General features: G+C 55.8%; 2 protein-coding genes across 2 annotated transcripts in view; both read right to left on the bottom strand.

The window, feature by feature from the left end:
* The window catches only part of HNF4A (hepatocyte nuclear factor 4 alpha), a 35491-nt gene extending 32291 nt beyond the window's left edge, over positions 1–3200 (bottom strand). The window contains exon 1 of the mRNA XM_023939879.2: positions 2904–3200. Coding sequence (XP_023795647.1) covers positions 2904–2952 — 49 coding nt within the window. The 5' untranslated portion in view covers positions 2953–3200. The remainder of the gene's footprint in view (positions 1–2903) is intronic.
* A 1346-nt stretch (positions 3201–4546) lies between these two features.
* Positions 4547–14435, bottom strand: R3HDML (R3H domain containing like). Its single transcript, XM_086852737.1, has 7 exons — positions 14295–14435; positions 9384–9540; positions 8403–8762; positions 7061–7179; positions 6411–6543; positions 5244–5359; positions 4547–5143 (listed from the first exon to the last, which is right to left on the bottom strand). The coding sequence occupies exons 3-7, from the start codon at positions 8661–8663 to the stop codon at positions 5011–5013; spliced, it is 762 nt and encodes a 253-aa protein (XP_086708863.1). The 5' UTR covers positions 8664–8762; positions 9384–9540; positions 14295–14435; the 3' UTR covers positions 4547–5010.
* Between the last annotated feature and the right edge of the window lie 1894 nt (positions 14436–16329).

Here is a 16329-nt window from a genome sequence, read left to right as displayed (position 1 = left end):
ACCCTCTCCAAGGCTGAAGGCTCCTCTGGAGGACCCTGGTGTGCCCCCATCAGGCATGCCAGCTCCATGGCCTGTCCTGCTGAGGGCTGGGAGCTGCTGGCTGCAAGGACATCACTATGGGCATGGCTGGGGCTCAGCACCACCACTGCTGTGTGAGCTCCCACGCTGCTTTCAAAGGGAATAAACTTCCCCCTTGGGAAGGGTTTGGCCACCACCTTGCCATCTGCAGGATGGTGCATCCTGGCTGCTGTGCCCCCTCTGCTGCCCAGCCCCAACCCAGCCCTACAGAGCTGCTGGGGAAGCCAGGCACTGCCCAGTCCCACATCCCACCAACCCTTCCTCACTTCTATTTGGATAACTTTTTCACCCAATTTATTTATGAGGACTCCCCTCCTTCTGCCAACACTCTGAGTTTCCTCTCACTTTAGTCTGGGAGGCCCATCTCACTTTTTTATTCTTATTATTTCTCTCTCCCCCTTGCCTGGCCCCAGGCTTGCAGTGGGTGCCGGCCAGAGCCTGCTTTTGTTCAGCCACAGGAGCAGATGGGGAGAGCAGCCACAGGTGGGATGGGCAGTGATTCCTCCCCATCCACCCCACAGCACCTGGCTCTGCCTGCACTTGCCCAGGCTCAGCACGTGCCTCACTTACTGACTCTCAGACTGAAAAGTTAAAACCAACTTTAAAAATCATAATTAATAAAAATAATTTTAAAAAATTCAGGAGAAAATTACTGTCAGAAAAGTTTACTTGCCTGTGTTTAATGTCACTGATGTGCCAGGTCCAGCAAGTGGCTGCTCACATTACAGCCAGCTGCAAGTGGGCAGAATAACTTCATCCTAAGTGATTAAAGAGCTTGTTCAGCTCCTCATGTGTCAGGCAAAGCTGGTTGCTCACTGCAGAAATGAAGTTGGCTTTGCACCCTGGGGCAAAGCTGGATGCAGGCACCCTGGATGTGGGCACAGCCAGACCTGGTCGCCCTGCACCACCCGGTCTCCCAGGCTGATGGGAACATCCCTTGACCCTCCCCTTCTCCTGCAAATGAGGTGTAAGTCAGTCTGTGAGCTGGCTGGGTCAGGAGCTGTCTCCCAGCAGCAGCAGGGGCTTCATCCAGGAGGATGCTCAGCACTGGCTCCTCCTGGGCCAGTTCTGACCCCAGCATCTGACCCTCTGCACATCTCAGAGGCATCAGTCCTTCGTTTCACCAGCTCACACTTGTCCTTCACCACGGGCCCCTTGCACTTTGTCCAAGCAGCACCAGCTGGACACAAAGACAGCCTGCACTAAACAGACCAAAACCTGGACAGTGTTTTCTGGGCATTTTCCTGCTGCTGGCTCCTGCAGCTCAGAGACAGGAGTGAACAGAGCTCCTCCAGAGACCTGGCTCCTGCGGGCTGGGGATGCACAAATGAGCAACTTGATAAAAGCAGCCTAAAACAGCATTCCATAACTGCTTGATCACAACTGCCTGCTCCAGCCCAGGCCAGTGACACTGCAGCAGATCCTATACAGTTCCTACACATTTCCATTGCCCTAGGCCATGGACCCACTGAAATGCTGATATGCCCTGTGCCTGCCATGGCTCACCATGGGGTGATGTGACCTGAAATGAACTGCTGGGTACTAAAGTGCTGGGGGCTGGGGCAAGGAGGCACAAGGCAGCATGCCACGACAGAGGTGGGCTGGGGCTGGAGGTGATACCTGTGGGAGGCTGCAGGCCTGGATCAAGGGAAGCAACCACCCAAAGAGAGGCCATGAGCAAAGTGCAAAAAGGTGTCCTGGGAGTCCCAGAAGCCCTCCTGGGTCCTGGGTTTGCACACACCGTATCTGGGAGGTGGGCTGGGCAGGGGCTGCACACTTGTAAAAGAGAAGAGGAGCAGGACATGAAAAATAGAGTGAGGAAAGGAAGGTGGTATGATGGAGAGCCTCATGAGGTGTGATGGAAAGCCAGGGGAAACGATGGAGAGCCCTGGAGAGCCATGAGGAACTGATGGAGAGCCACAAGGAAGTGCTGGAGAGCCATGAGGATGTGATGGAGAGCCTCATAACTGTGAGACCTCAACTGCTGGGACCTCACTGCACAGCCTGGCCATGCCCAGGGAACCAGGATTCCCAGAACACACAGGACCAAACCTGCTGCGTGGGGATGCTGGCACAGTTGCCCCATCCTGAGGATAACGATGTCAGCCCGGGCAGGGGCACCTGTCCCCCGGGGCCCAGGTGCATTTGTTGGCTGTTGGCATCTGGCACAACCAAGGAGCACAACACGGGGCTGCTCCAGGCTGGTGCCCGCTGTGCCACACCGGGAGCACGGACACGGGCCTGGCAGGCATCTCGCTGTGGCCAGGTGCCCAGGCAGCATTGTGCCACCTGGTGCTGAGCCCCACAGAGGCTGGAGGCTGCTGCTTGTCCAGGCACTACACTCCCTGCCGGGAAGCCAGCCCAGCCGTAACACCGGCCCTCGGCAGGAGCGCGGCGCTGGCACAGCCCGCTGTGCCCACTCACGCAGCCCGGGCATGCCACGAGCCACCTGCAGCCTGTGCATCGAGGCTGGCTGTGTGTCCTAGGGCAGCACTTCACCTCCTCTAATCTGCTGCCACTTGTGCTGCGAGCCCGGCAGCAGCAGCCCCTCTGCCAGCACGTGGGGCCACGCTGCTCCCTCGGGCACGTGCCTTCCTCTTTGGGTCAAGCAGAGTGAAAGAGAGAAAAATACACACGGAGGATTTACATATCAAAATCAACCAGAACCCTTCTGCTGCCTCCATCTCCAGCCTTTGCAGATGCCTAGGCAGCGGGGAGCGCGGCGGGGCTGGGGCGTGGGGCTGGGGGCTGCTGGCTGCTCCCAGCCCCGCTTCCCGCGAGCGACGCCAGGCCGGCAGCGCGGGCGATGGGAACGCTGTACTCACCATATGGAGCCTCCATCTTAGCGCTTAGCTGGGTGCTTACATTGACCATGTCTCGCCGGCTACTGCTATGGGCACTTGGGGCGAAAACCAGAGGAAGTAGAGGAATAAAAAAGAAATCTAAATAAATAAATAAAAATGTCTCTCACTAAGGAACTAGGTGAAGGCAGGAGGGAGCGCGGAGAGGCAGGGCGAGGAAACCTGCCTCTCCTGTTATCTTATTGATTCGCTTAATCAGGGCTAATGTGGGTGGAGATGTTAAATAGTAACCAAGCTCTTATGGAAACCAATCTGCAAGGTGCCGTTGCTGTAGCTATAGTAACTGCTGCCAAGCTAGAAACTCAAACACGGCTTTTACTGGACTCTTTTGGGGCTCCCGCTTCCAGATGGTGTCAAGGCCGGGGCAGCCGCCAGGCCGGGGTTCAGCCCTGGCCACGGGGAGTCAGGGCTGCTGCATCCAGCTCTGCAGTGCCCCAGGTGCTGCAGCGTTTTGTGCCATCGCCCACACAGGTCTGAGCCTGTATACAGCGAAGGGCAAACACAGGCTGGGGGGCCAGGGGCTGTGGGACCAGTGTAGGGACTGGCAATGGCACAGCAGAGCCTGGCTGAGGCACAAGAGGCAAAATGCCCAGGCCGTGAGTTGGGGCTTGTCAGCCTGGTGCCAAAGCAGAGAGGTTGCTTGGGGATGGGGAGATGCAGGGATGCTGTGGTGGGATGCAGGGTGATTCCCTGAGCACAAAACTGGGCACAGGGTGCTTGCAGCTCCTCTCCATCTCTCTTTGCTCCCCAAATTGGGGGTACTCATGAGGTGCCACAGACACTTATGGTCATCTGTGCTCCCTCTGTGACTGCTGCCTCCAGGACCTCATGGTGGCAGATGTGTAGATGGGCTCCTGTGCCACTGGGGGCTCCATGACTGGAGCAGTCTGGGCTGCCAGGGGCAGTGCTGAGGCCAGCAGGGCCATGTGCAAGAAGTGTTGCTGAAAGGACACCAAGTACATGGGGAATCCAGAGCTGAAGCTGAAAAAATGATTATCCATCAGCACAGAGCCTTCCATATCTCCTGAAAACCTCAGGAAGAGGCCAGGCTGGAGGAGGCACAGATCCTTGCCATTCTCAGGATCCCCCCAAAACCTCATCTATTGAAATCCTGCAACCCTGAGGGGGCAAAATGAAGGATATCTGCTCCTCTGAAAAGCACATCCCAAGGGAGCGTGCAGTGGGGAGAGTGCTGCTGGATGCAAAGGGCTGCAGGAACCCACAGCTGGATGCTCAAATCCAAGGACTTGTAATTCAGGAATCCCCGAGTCTGCTGGGTGCTGAGAGGTTCTAAAGAGGGAGGGGATGTGGATAATGGGGTGCTCAGTGGCACTGGGGACGAGGTAGAGTAGTGGGATGGTGTGGGACAGCCTGGGAGGGACAGGGAGTTTGTGGCCCTTCAGCATCATCACCACCTCATGTCCCAGCAGTGCTGGCTTCTCCCACACGATGGAGCAAAGCACCCAGGAATCTCCTGTGCCCATAGCCCTTGGCCCCACAGAAGGCTTCTGCACCCCCTTTGCTGCTCACCCCCAAAACCAGAGCAAAGGCAATGACTCGGTGTCACCCCGAGGCTTCAGGCTGTGAGTAAGGCAGAACCAACAGCATGGGGGTCTCCAGGCTGCTTTATTGGGGGGCTCAGAGCTGGGAGCCCCACAGTCAGAGGGGCTGCTATGGAGCAGGAGCATGCTCGGGGCTCCCCACTTATCCAGCTGCTCATCACGAGGGGAACATCTTGGTACTCACTTGCACCGGCCTCTGCCTCAGCACCGGGGGGCAGAGGGGAAAGGCCCCCCAGTCTGCAGAGCAGGGACCATGCCAGCCAGCCCCACTCCCTCCATGGACCCCTAAACCATCCCTATTTCAGAAAACAGGGACCTGAACTGTCCCTAGTTCCCCCAAAGTGGGAAGCAGACAGACAACACTGCTGGAGAGGTGTTAGAAAAGCATTTTCCTACATGGCATTAGGGATGAAGCAGGTTGGACAGCCAGGCTGCCGAGGGGGTCAGTGTTATAAATAATTCTTGTTCGCCCCATCTCCATTCCCAGGGCTCCTCCTGGGGCTGCAGCCCTAGAACCAGCTGACTTGGTTGGATTTGACTCCGGTGAAGCACATGTTGTTGGAGCAGCCCCCGCCGTAGGTGGGGGGGCAAGCTGAGCATGGCCTCCCCACCTTGTAGGGCGCTTCTCCCAACCAGTTGCCCCTAAAAAGAGAGGAGGGTGACACCTCTGAGCATCATCAGCCACTGCTGACACTGGTGTGGGGAGGGAGGATGGCCCGGGGGGCTCTCCCCAGTCACTTACTTGATGGCGTAGTTGCAGACGAGGAGGATGGCGTGGCGCCACGTGCTGCCCCACACCCGCACGTTGGCACAGGTGCCCAGGGCACAGCCCAGGCGGCTGGAGGTGGCCCACACCATCTGTGCCAGGACAGAGAACAGACACTGTTGGTGTCCATCCACCCAGACATCCCACAGCTGATAGCCCCAGGACACCAGTACAGGGCTCTGTGCCACCAGGGAATCGCATCCCAGCTGCTCCAATCTCTTTGGCTGGATCCTGTCCCATCACAGGCAGTGCTTTATTACCAGGGGGTGACTTTCTGCTCTCTCTCCCCTACCTGCAGCCTGCACTGCCCTGCACAGGATTGCCTTGCCTCGCTCACATCCATGAGCAGCAGAGTCTGGGCCAGTGCTCCAATTTACCCAGATTAGCTCCTAAACCTCCCAGTGAACCACAGCCAGTTTAGCCTGCACACAGGGAGATCAGGCAAAGACAAAAGCTCCTCCTTAAGCCTTTCCAGGTTAAATCTCTTCCATAAAAAGTGTATATTGCCCTTTTGCAACCAAGAGCATCCCTGAGTATCCCCATGTATGAGCCACATGGGGATGCAGATGCTCAGGTAAAGGTTGGAGCTGTGAAGAAGAGGTAATGGGGCTGGCATAGCTCTGCTGCCAGGCAGCAAAACAGAGGAGTTTTCCACCTTGTGCTGGCCAGGCTTTGTCAGGATGTGCCAGGGGATGAAGGGGCTGCATTCCCAGGGAGCCAGAAACAGCTGGGTGCTATGAAGCTGTTCCATCACAGAGAAGACAATTCATGCTTGGCAAAAGTACAAAGTGGCTTATTTTTTTCTCTTCACCACCTTTAAGTTGCCAGAGGTGCACTGAGAAGAGAAAGGCCAAAGGAGGGGGAAAAAGCTTTTTAAAAGGTGGAAACCTCCTTGTCAACTGGCCAGAAAGTCCCAGCTGCTCCTCCAGTGAGTTGTGAGGACAACTTCCTGCAACAGCCCAAATGCTAGAAAAACCTAGGATGGGAGGCCATCGATGGCATCCCTCCAGCAGACACGCTGCCAGCTGCCAGGACCACTGCCTGATCTGAAGCTGGCAGCTGCCAGGGTTTGACCCTGGATCCCAGGAGCTGTGAGATGCCCAAGGCTCCCCTTTGATCTGGATCCAGGGCTGTGGTGCTCACCTGCGTGTAGTGGCTGCAGACGGAGCCGCTGCATTTGGAGGGGCAGCGGGGGTTGCACTCGCGGGGGTGGGGGAAGGAGTAGTGCTGCTTCTCCTGGTGCCAGGATTTCACCATGTCCATGACAGAGCGGTACCTGCAGTGGTGAGACAGGTCACCTGGATCTCCTCCACATCAGAGCTGATGGGTGAAGGAAAAGAAGGGAAAGCTCCACACTGAGGAAGTGGAGGAGAGGAATGGTTTGGAGCCAGGGCCCACTGGGAACAAGCATTCCTGGGAAAAAGGGGGGGGTAATGACATCCTTGTGCAAAGCCCACTTGTGCTCAAGGCCAGAAGACCAGAGACACCTGAGCTCAGCCACATGGAGGAGATCCAGGACCCATAACCCCTGGTCCAGGTGCCTGGCAGAGAGGGCAGTAATGGCACACTTCCCAAATGAGCAGCAGGCACCTCTGCCTTCCTGTATTTACCCATCTGTGAGAGCTGCCCCCTCCTCCAGGGTCCTTGATGTGACTCTCAGCTCTATCTCACTCCTGTGCAATGCCAGCTCAGAGCCCCTCTGCTCCTTGACTGAGGGGCTGCTGCTGCTCCTCCTCCAGCACTGTGGGGTGTGAGGGTTTCCCAGGAGCTCACTCTGCCTGCAGGGCACTCACCTGCCCGATTGGATGGAGAGGTTCTGTCCCACATACTTCATCAGCTCGGGGGGGCCGTGGTCCCACAGGCAGCGCGCAGCCCACGCCTCCGCTGCCCTGGCCAGCCGCTCATCCCACACCTTCACGGGAAAGGAAAAGGGCAGGCAGGAGGTTTGGCTTCCCACAGGAGGGAAGAGGAGAAACCTGCTCCCTTGTGCTCTGGGGGTTTTCTGAACACCCTTGAGTGTCCAAAATACATGGATCATGCAGCAAGCTAGAACATGCCCAGGGGAACGAGGGACAGCAGCACATCCAGGAGCAATGGTCCTCCCCAGCTGCTGCCACAGCGCCTGGACACACAACATAGCAGAGCAGGGATGTCCTGCAGCCCTGCAAGCCCTATGTGTGTGATTCCCTCTGGGAATGAGCTCCTGCACAAGGTGGAGCTGAGCACAGCGGTGAAACCTTGCAGCCCTGTGCTGCTGCAGCTCACAGCTGTCCCAGCCCTCAGTGCAGCCCTGGCCACAGCCTGACCGGTGAGCACAGCTGCTTCCTTCATGCATTATTTAAAGCTTCCTCACCCATCCTGAACGCCTTTGGGGAGATGCCTGTGTGAGTTATTTTGGAAGGCAGGAATTTAGGCCAAGCAAGAAGCAGCGCAGGATGCTCCCGGGCATGTCTGACCTGCTCTGGTACCCAGCAAGCTGGGCTGCTGTGTGCTTCTCCCAAACTGCATCCAGGGACCACCCAGCTGCTCCCTCACAGCTCTGGTCCCTTTCCTGGGAGCAGAGCAGCATGTGGCACCTCCTGAGCTCCTCCTGGGGGACCTTTAGGGTGGGGTCAGGAGCTCCAAGCAGGGTGGGCAGAATCTGGGGAAAGCTCTGTCCAGGGTGACCCTCATCTGGAGCTGCCCAACCTGTCAAGGCTGTGCATCCCTTCCTTGGCTCCTGCATGTTTCTTCTCCTGCGAGCTGGCACCACTTGGAACACTCAAAGAGGACCCTGGAGATCATGGTGGGATCATCCCTCACAGATGCAATCAGGGAAGAGGCTCCTACCTGGGCTTTGGGTTGGGACCTGAGCTTTTCATGCTTGTAGCCACCTCCCAGACAGAGGCCCACAGATCCTAAATCTGCCCTCATGGGGAAACGTCTCTGTGCTGGGACTCCATCCCTCCTGCACAGAGGCTGCACAGGTCTACTCAGCCCCTGGGACACAAAAAATCCCCCAGGGCACGTGTTCAGCCAGGAATCCAGCCAGCACCCTGACATCCCTGCTAGGCTGGGGCTCCCACATCAGAGGTGAAGCCCCTTGAGCCCACCAGGGCTGTGGACCCAAAACTACCCTGCCACAGCCCAACTCACCATATATTCCATATTGGCAGCGGGGGGGGACACCTGTGCCCTCACTTGGTTGTGGTAGTCCAGGATGACACTCATGTCGTGGGGAGAGAGGTATCGCTTCCTCCGGCCCCGCGGGAGCCCCTCGCCCCACGGCAGCCCCGCGGCCATGCCCGCAGCGGGGGACAGCAGCTCGGTGGCGTTGGGCAGCAGGAAGGAGCTGGACAGCTGTGTCACCCAGCAGCCCAAGGCTGTCAGGTACAGGTGCAAGTGGAGCACAGCCATGCCAGCCCACCTGGTGGGATCAGCCAGCAGATTTCTGCTCCTGCACGGAGTTAAACAAGGACAAGGGGGATTGCTGGTCCCTGCTGCTGGTGTGCAGATCTAGGAGAGAAAACAACACAGGCACCACTCAGGATTGCAAACACCATGCAAGTGCCACTTCCCAAAATAAGATGGAAACAATTTTTTTTTTCCTATTAATAATAGTAGTTTTCCCCTATTAAAAATAGTAATATTTAAAATTAATCTCTTTAACAACCTTATTTATCAGAGCATATTCCCCAGGACTGTCAGGGAGAATCGGTTTTCTTGTTTGTTTTTAAAAAAGATAAAATCGGTAGAAAGTCTCCCCCATTTTTTCACTTATGGCACATACCTGTGGCACAGGGGATAGTTAGGAGTATACTGAGTCACTGCAGCCGCCTGCCCTGTGGCTTCCCGGGAGTTTGGTTTGTTGAATAAATCCCCAGAAAATCACAGTACTCTCACACAGATAAAGAAACGCACGGCAATGCTTAAAAGCATTGTCGAGAAATCCTAACGACTCTTTGAAAAATCTCGGGAAAAGAAGAACAGCCACTGCAAAAGCAGAGTAAAAAAAAAAAAAATAAAAAAAAAAATAAAAACCAAAAGACCGGGAAAACGCTGGAATATCCCCTCATCCGTCAGGCGATGCACCTCCTAGCATCCCTGCCAGCGGGAGGATGCCGCAGGGGTACGTACCGTGAGCGCTGTGCCGGGAGCGGGCTGAGCTCCGAACCTGCCGGGGCAGATGCGGGCGGCTCGGCTCAGCCCCGCCGGGCAGCCCGCTGCGGCCGCTGACGCACAAGCTGCATCTTAACTCTTCCCCCGGGGAACGTCCTCAAGTTTGGAAGGAGCCCTGCCAGGAGATTTATAGGCTGGTGGATGCTCACGCAGGCACACGGAGCCCCGCACGGGGCCGGGGGGAGCGAGCAGGGCACGGCTCGGTGTCCCGGCGGGCGGGGGGCTGCTCCTCGCTGCTGCCTGCGGGTTTCTCCAGGCTACCTGCAGGGACAGACTGACCGAGCCGCTCTCCTGTTCGCTCCCTAGCTGGGATCTTGCTGGAAGCGATGGACAGAGAAGAGAATGCAGGTCGGTGAGGGATGCAGAGGGGGGTTTGCCCCGTTAAAGACTCGCCAGGAGCCCCAGGGTCACCCCACTTCTGTGCGAGCTTAGCAGATGGCAGAGATGTCCCTTTATGGGGGTGGCTGGGAGGGGACCTGGTGGCCACACAAGTCCCTGGGTCAGCAGCTCTCCCCGTTCCCGATGAAGCCACCTGCTGGGCTGGGCGCTGCCACCTGTGTGCAGCCCAAGCAGCGGGGCTTGTCACAGCCCGCAGGGACTCTGCCCGTGCCCCACCGCTGACCCGGGCTGGCACTGCCCAGCCAGGGTGACCTCAGGGGAAAGCAGCGGGCTGTGCTCCCTGCACTGTGCCCGTGTGTCTGTCCCCAGGGAGGGGAAATGGCTGTAGCATCTGAAAGCCATATCCTGCAGCATCTTCCCTACAACATCCCACACAGTCACGACTCTGGGGGACAACTGAGTTATTGCGGGTCACAGAGACACCTGGACAGCTGGAGGGGCTGCTTGCAATGCCTGTCACATCTTCCTCCCACCGTGCTCAGAGCCAGCTCGGGTGGCCATGTGTGACCTGCAGCAGGGCTCGCTGCTGTCATCCCCCATGCTACAGTGCCCCAGGTAAGCAAGGTGCTGCTCCCCCTGTGCCTCACCACGTTTGGGTTCACCACAGGTGGGTTTGGAGCCAGGATCTGCCTCTTCAGTGTCATGAGGAGGAGCACCAAGGCCAAACTCCCACTCCTGAGCTGGCAAGGGGCACAGAGATGGAGTGCAGAGAAGAGAAGGCAGCAGCAGGTCATTGCTTCTTGTCCCCACAGCTCTGACTGGGACAAGAGCTGAGGATCCCAGACCCATAACTCCTGCCTGTGCAGGGACTGGCAGCATGTCCCAGAGCCTGGCTGGCTGCACCCAGCTGCCCCAGAGACCTGCTGTGCAGCAGAAGCTGACCAGGAGCTCAGAGAGGTGCAGAGCTGAGCATGGAGCAGGAATAATGCTCAGGTGCTGAGTTGATGTGCTGTATCAGTACAGCCTCACCCTGCTGGGGGCCTCCAACAAAAGAGACCCTTTGTATATATTTCCTGGCATTGTCTCTCTTGTAAAGCAGTTCAAGATGCTGTGGGCCCTGGGGAGCTGCTGAGATGTGTGCCAGAGGGGTATTTCCATCCACCCCCAGCCAGCAGGTGGGATGATGGCTGTGCCAGGGAGGAGACAAGGAAAACACAACTGAGGTGTCTCTGGCCCCACTGCAGCACTGCAGGAGGGGATCCCTCAGTGCAGAGAGCAGCAGCACCCCATGAACCAGCAGGGCTGGGTATCCTGTGGGGGGCTGTGCTGTGCTGTGGATGGCACTGGGAATGCCAGGGTGTCAGGGTGGCTCCCATAGCCCTCCAGCTTTCCAGGCTGTAGGGATCTAACCAGCTCAGCTTCACCTTCCAGCACCGGCTCACCCCAAAACACCACCTCTCTGCAGGTGCTGGGCAAAGTGCCATCCCCAGTTTGCCAGTCCTGCAGATACCCCTGTTTCATGTTCATCCGTGGGGACAGGCGTGTCAGCTCCAGGGGCCAGCGGCAGGACAGCGCTTCGTGCTGCACCAGGGGGGCAGGCACTGGTGCTGCCTCCCTCCACTCAGCCCCTGATATCAAATCTCTCATTAGCGAGGCTGGTAAAGGCAGTTTCATTCCCAGCAGATTAAAAAGGCAGATGGGGACATGCAGCAGTGATCTTAACTGGGCAGACTGGGAGGTGCAGCTGTTGCCAAGTGCACACTGAGGTAAGGACACTGCGGTTGTGTTGTGGAGAGGGTGGTTTTTAATGATCTATTATTTCACAAAAGACAGAGCCCTGAGCAGCAAATGCTCATCCAACGCTGAGAACTGCAAAACTTTTAATTTGGGATTTTTTTATGTGTGTTTTTGTCTCACTGGGGGCCTGGGGAGAGTGAACCCACTGCAGCTCCCTCTGCCACGCAGCAGCTGAGCCTCTGCGCAGAGGCAAGGCGAGGGTTTTGTCTTGGGTGCAGATTGAAAGCACTGCTTAATCAGCACTCTGCGAGACAATCCAAATTCCAGGAACTGGAAGGGGTTTGTGTCCCTGCCAGGCGTAATATCCTGCAGCCCAGACTGGCCCGGCTGCCAAAGCACACGGTATCTGCAGCGAGGACCTTGCTGGGAGCCAAGAAGCACATGCATTCAGCTGGATACAGCAGCAGCAGGCAAATTCCCATTTTAATGAGCATCAGGGGGAACAAAAAAGATAAATCATTGAGTTCAAGCACTCTCTTGGCAGAGACACCCTCTGATGCTTTTATGACCAACAGACAGCAGCTCGCTCCAGAATAAGACATAATGGGACTTGCAGGATTTCTCTGTCATGTTTATTTCTCCCATCTGTTGGCTTTGGGCATCACCCATCACCCACATTCCAAGGTGGCAGACGGTGACATGAGCCCATGCAGGACTGAGCAGGGCTTTGCCCTTTGCTGACGTCAGGATCTGCTGTGGTCCCTGAGCGTCCTGATGCCTGGAGCAGGTCGATGTGGATTTTCATAGCAGGAGCCTTCTCTTTACTGGGGTAAAATAAAATGAAACCAAGCTCCTGTCTGAACAAAACTTTCCCCAGGCAATGCACAAACTCTGTTGCTTGAGTAAAATATTGCCCTCCTATCAACTGACAGAAAGTCTTATTTTCTATCTCTACTGAAAAGTGTTCCTTTTCCCCAGTTCCACCCCAAAACATCAACAAGAGGTTCAGCTACCTTGGTGCCTACTCTAGCAGGGAAGGAAAGTGGATCTTTTGGTAGATTTTTGCATTTCTGGAGCCCTGTAGAGGTCCAGCATACCCAGAGCTTGGTTCCTCCTAACACATTACAAAGGGAGATCTTCCCTCTGACTTGGAGGTTGGAAGATTTGATCTCCACATCTTGCGAGTTGAGTAAACCCAGGCTGAGCTCCTGTATGTTCTTTTGTGACCTTCCAGGAGTGAAACACCTGTTGAGGTGTAACACGACTGAGATCAGTCCTGAAATCTGAGGACTCCAAAGTCATCCTTCTTCCTGTTTAGGAGCAGTTCCTTGTGAATGCTGAATCCCTTACTGGGCTAAGCTGAACCTTGGAGGAAGAGCTACTGTCAAATCTCACTCTGAAGAGGTGACCATCAGCAGGGACTGGAGTTTTCCTGGAGCCTTTCATACGATGCCCAGCACATCCCTCTGCTTCAGGTGCAATGTTCTCTCAAAACCCACAGTTTCTGCCTGTGGATTTGCTAAAGTGAAAAAAAACCTTTCCCATTTTATATACAGTGATGGTGGGGGGAGCCAGCAGTCAAGGATATGGGCAGGAACCTGCACATGTGGGTCTGACCATCCAGGCTGGGCTCAGCAGGGCAGCACAGAGCAGCCTTGCCCTCAGTCTGGCTTCTGACCCCTCTCCAAAAGTGACCTGGGCACTACAAGTAGCTCCAGGACTAATGCTTTTGAGTCCTGAAGTAAAACCCACTTGTTTTGGGGTATTAACTACGGGGTCCCTCAAGGCTGACATGATCCTCCATGAACTCCTTGGTGAAGAGGTGGGTGTCAGCCCCCACCCTCTCCCCACAGCACCTGTGGCACTGTCAGAGCTGTGGCCCCACCATCACCTTGTGACTGCCTGAGAGGAAACTCTGATGGCAAATGGCTCCAGCCAGCACCAAGATATATTTGGAACCTTTGAAAGGTGAGAAATTTTTCCACTAGCTCTAGAAATAAACATCTCTGAAGTCAAGCTCTGTGGACAGTAGTTGCTCTCAAAGGTATTTTTTAACAGTAACTGGGCTAAGTTTAGAAATTCACTTAAATAACACGGAAGCTCCTCTCAGCACAATTTGGGAGATAGTTTGCTGCTTGCTAACAAATGGTTGTTCAGTCCAGTGCTGTGGGTGTGTGATGGTCTCACTGCACACTGCCAAGGTGAGAAGAAACTCTCAGCTCAGTGGGAAGAGGGACCCATCGCACCCTGAGTCAGCTGAGAGCAAGACAGACCCAAACCTTGGAGCTGAACATCAGCTGTGACCTCCTCACCAGCTGCAACTAGGCTGGGTCTTGAGCCCCCCAGCCCCACAGCAGTGCTGTGCCCACCACCCCATCCCCACTGCACACCCACAGCTCACCCACACAGGTGCAGCCCACATCCAGCTGTGCCCATGGACATGTGCCAGAACCAGCAGCCCTGGAAACACGGTGCTGGTGGGGCTTGTAGTGTGCTGCTGCCAGCTTTCCACATGATTGTTTTCCAGGCTCAGTGGTGGGAAACCCATCGCTCACACCCAGGAGTCGTGGTGGGAATTTCCCATCTCACCAGTCTGCACAAAATTCATCATCTGGGGTGAGCTGAGATCACATCTTTCCTCATCATCTGACACAGTAAGTGCTACCTGTGTAATGGCTGGAGTGCTGTGGCTCCAGCAAAGGGCTGGATCAGCTGCTGGAAGGGGGCTAGTGCATCCCAGCCCCAAAAGCCCAGACCCAGGGAAGTGAAGTCAGGACACCCTGGCAGCCTCACCGTGTAATTTTCTTGCTTGGACGGGGGTGTGCCACAGCTTGACTGCAGCCCCTGTGTATTCAGTCCATTCCCTTTTTTTCCAAGACCAAAATTAAGATAGAAACTGAGCACCTGGCACTGATTCACAGGCAGGTTTTTTGTGGCTGCACAGGGAGGTCTTGTTCCCATTGCTCCTCTTCTTGGGGTGGCCCCACTGCTCACATGCCCAGAACTCCACTGAGACACCAGCAAACACCCTCTGACCATCCCACCAGATCAGGGCTCCTCATCTCCAGCTGAAAAATGTTTTTGCTGTAGAATAACACTGCCAGTGTTTGTTTGGCTCAGGTTAAATGACGAGGGCTAAAAGAGATGCTGCTTTTCCTCCCTGCCTCTGAAGGAAGAGGGCAATGTTTGCACCCAGTGGGATGTTGGGATGGGTGTTGAGTTCTCCCCGGGGTCTGCCTGGGGCAGGAAGGAGGAGATGCAGCTTAGGTGGGTGATGATCATTCAAAGCCTGGGGGGATTTAAAAGCAGGCTCTGGTGAGCACAGGAAGGTGGTGCAGAAGGAAGGACGGAGCACAGGAGCTCTCAGGGACATCCAGAGGTGATTCAGGGGTTTGGGGCAGGAAGGACGTGCCTACAGAGGCTCTGGGTTTATTAACATTTCTTCACAAGGCTGGGAAACAGCAGCAGTTCAGCTCTCCCCAGCAGTGCTGAAACAGAGCAAGCACTTGACAGGTGACACGGGGATGAAATCCAGAAACTTTTGGTCTCCTGAGTGACACTGAGCAAACCACTTTCCATACATGTTTCTCTGCCCACACTCTCCCATCCTGATTGATCACATCTCCCAGAGGACTCTGAGGGGTGCCTGTGACCTGCATCAGAGCAAGTCCTGCCCTTCCAGGTGAGCAAGGCAGGACTATGCAGGATTTCAGTGACATCTGCCAATTCCTGGCATTGAACCAGAAAGGAGTCTGTGATATTTTTCTTCACTTTTAAAATCTCTTGCTGTACCTGCACATCCTGGGGCTTCCTGACTTCTGCCTAGGGAAAGTGAGAAGTTTGATGGACATTTTGTATTTCTCCTCCACTCTCCCATAAAGATATATTGTGAATCTTTGCCAAGAAATCTCCCTTTTCTTGTGGGACTTCCAAGCTTTACCATGTCCAGATGGTTGGATCAAAGCCACCAGATTTTTCTCTGCCTGGACAAGAAATTTCTCAGGTTCAGCCATGGAAGCTGAGAAGTTTGCAAGAACCCCGTTGCTCAAAGCTGGAAAAAAATCTAGAAAAGCAGAAATCAAGACTCTTGGGATGCTCTGCAAAATGGGAGCAAGTATCTCTACATCTCTGTCATAAGGGAGACACACTTCTAAGGGTCTTTCCTCCTTGACCAGGGAACATGCTGACATGTGAGGCCCAGAAAATCCTGCAAGTGGGACACCTGAAGAGAACTGCCCTGAGGCTGGTGTGAGTGCTGGCAGCTCCTCTGTCCCTGAGTCCAGCCTTTGAAGGACAGAAGGAGCAGAACGGGGGCTTCCTGCAGCTCCCTGGCTCTCTGTCCATCGCTCAGGCTGTGTCCACACTGTGACAGTGTGGCTTTTGCCTGACAGTGGCTTTTGCTGCCGCACCCACGTCGGTCTGACCTTGAGCCACGAGCAATGGGGAGGAAAGAGCAGCAGAGCTGGGCACACCCCAGTGCCAGGAGCACACATCCCACGGGGACCTGGCCTTGTGGTGGCCCTGAGGACCAGGGATGATAAGGTTCATGCTGTCACATCCTCGCTGCTGCAAGACTGAACAATCCTGCACAGGCGAGCACAACCCAGCCTTCCTGTGCCCGCAGAGGCACCTGCCAGGTGAAGGGAGGACAGAGCCCATCTGCCCCGGGGCAGCAAACACGGAGCTCACCGAGCCGGCTGCTGCCTTTGGCACGGCTCTGTCCGGCTCCGCATCCCGGCACAGGCGGAGCGCGGTTCTGTCCCGGCTCCTGTCCCTCTGTCCCGGCTCCTGTCCCTCTGTCCCGGCTCCTGTCCCTCTGTCCCGGCTC

This window comes from Cyanistes caeruleus, chromosome 16 (genome assembly GCF_971803275.1).
Source record: "Cyanistes caeruleus chromosome 16, bCyaCae1.hap1.1, whole genome shotgun sequence".
Lineage (NCBI taxonomy): Eukaryota > Metazoa > Chordata > Aves > Passeriformes > Paridae > Cyanistes > Cyanistes caeruleus.
The sequence above is the reverse complement of the archived record's forward strand: the minus strand, read 5'-3'. Positions and strand labels throughout refer to the sequence as shown.

Excerpts from the sequence above, each read along its gene's own strand:
- R3HDML (XM_086852737.1), bottom strand. The coding sequence starts at position 8,663 with ATGGCTGTGCTCCACTTGCACCTGTACCTGACAGCCTTGGGCTGCTGG. Across the intron at positions 6,544-7,060 it reads CTCTCCATCCAATCGGGCAG|GTACCGCTCTGTCATGGACA; the intron begins GTGAGTGCCCTG and ends TCACCACTGCAG. Across the intron at positions 5,144-5,243 it reads GTCTGCAACTACGCCATCAA|GGGCAACTGGTTGGGAGAAG; the intron begins GTAAGTGACTGG and ends CTCTCTTTTTAG.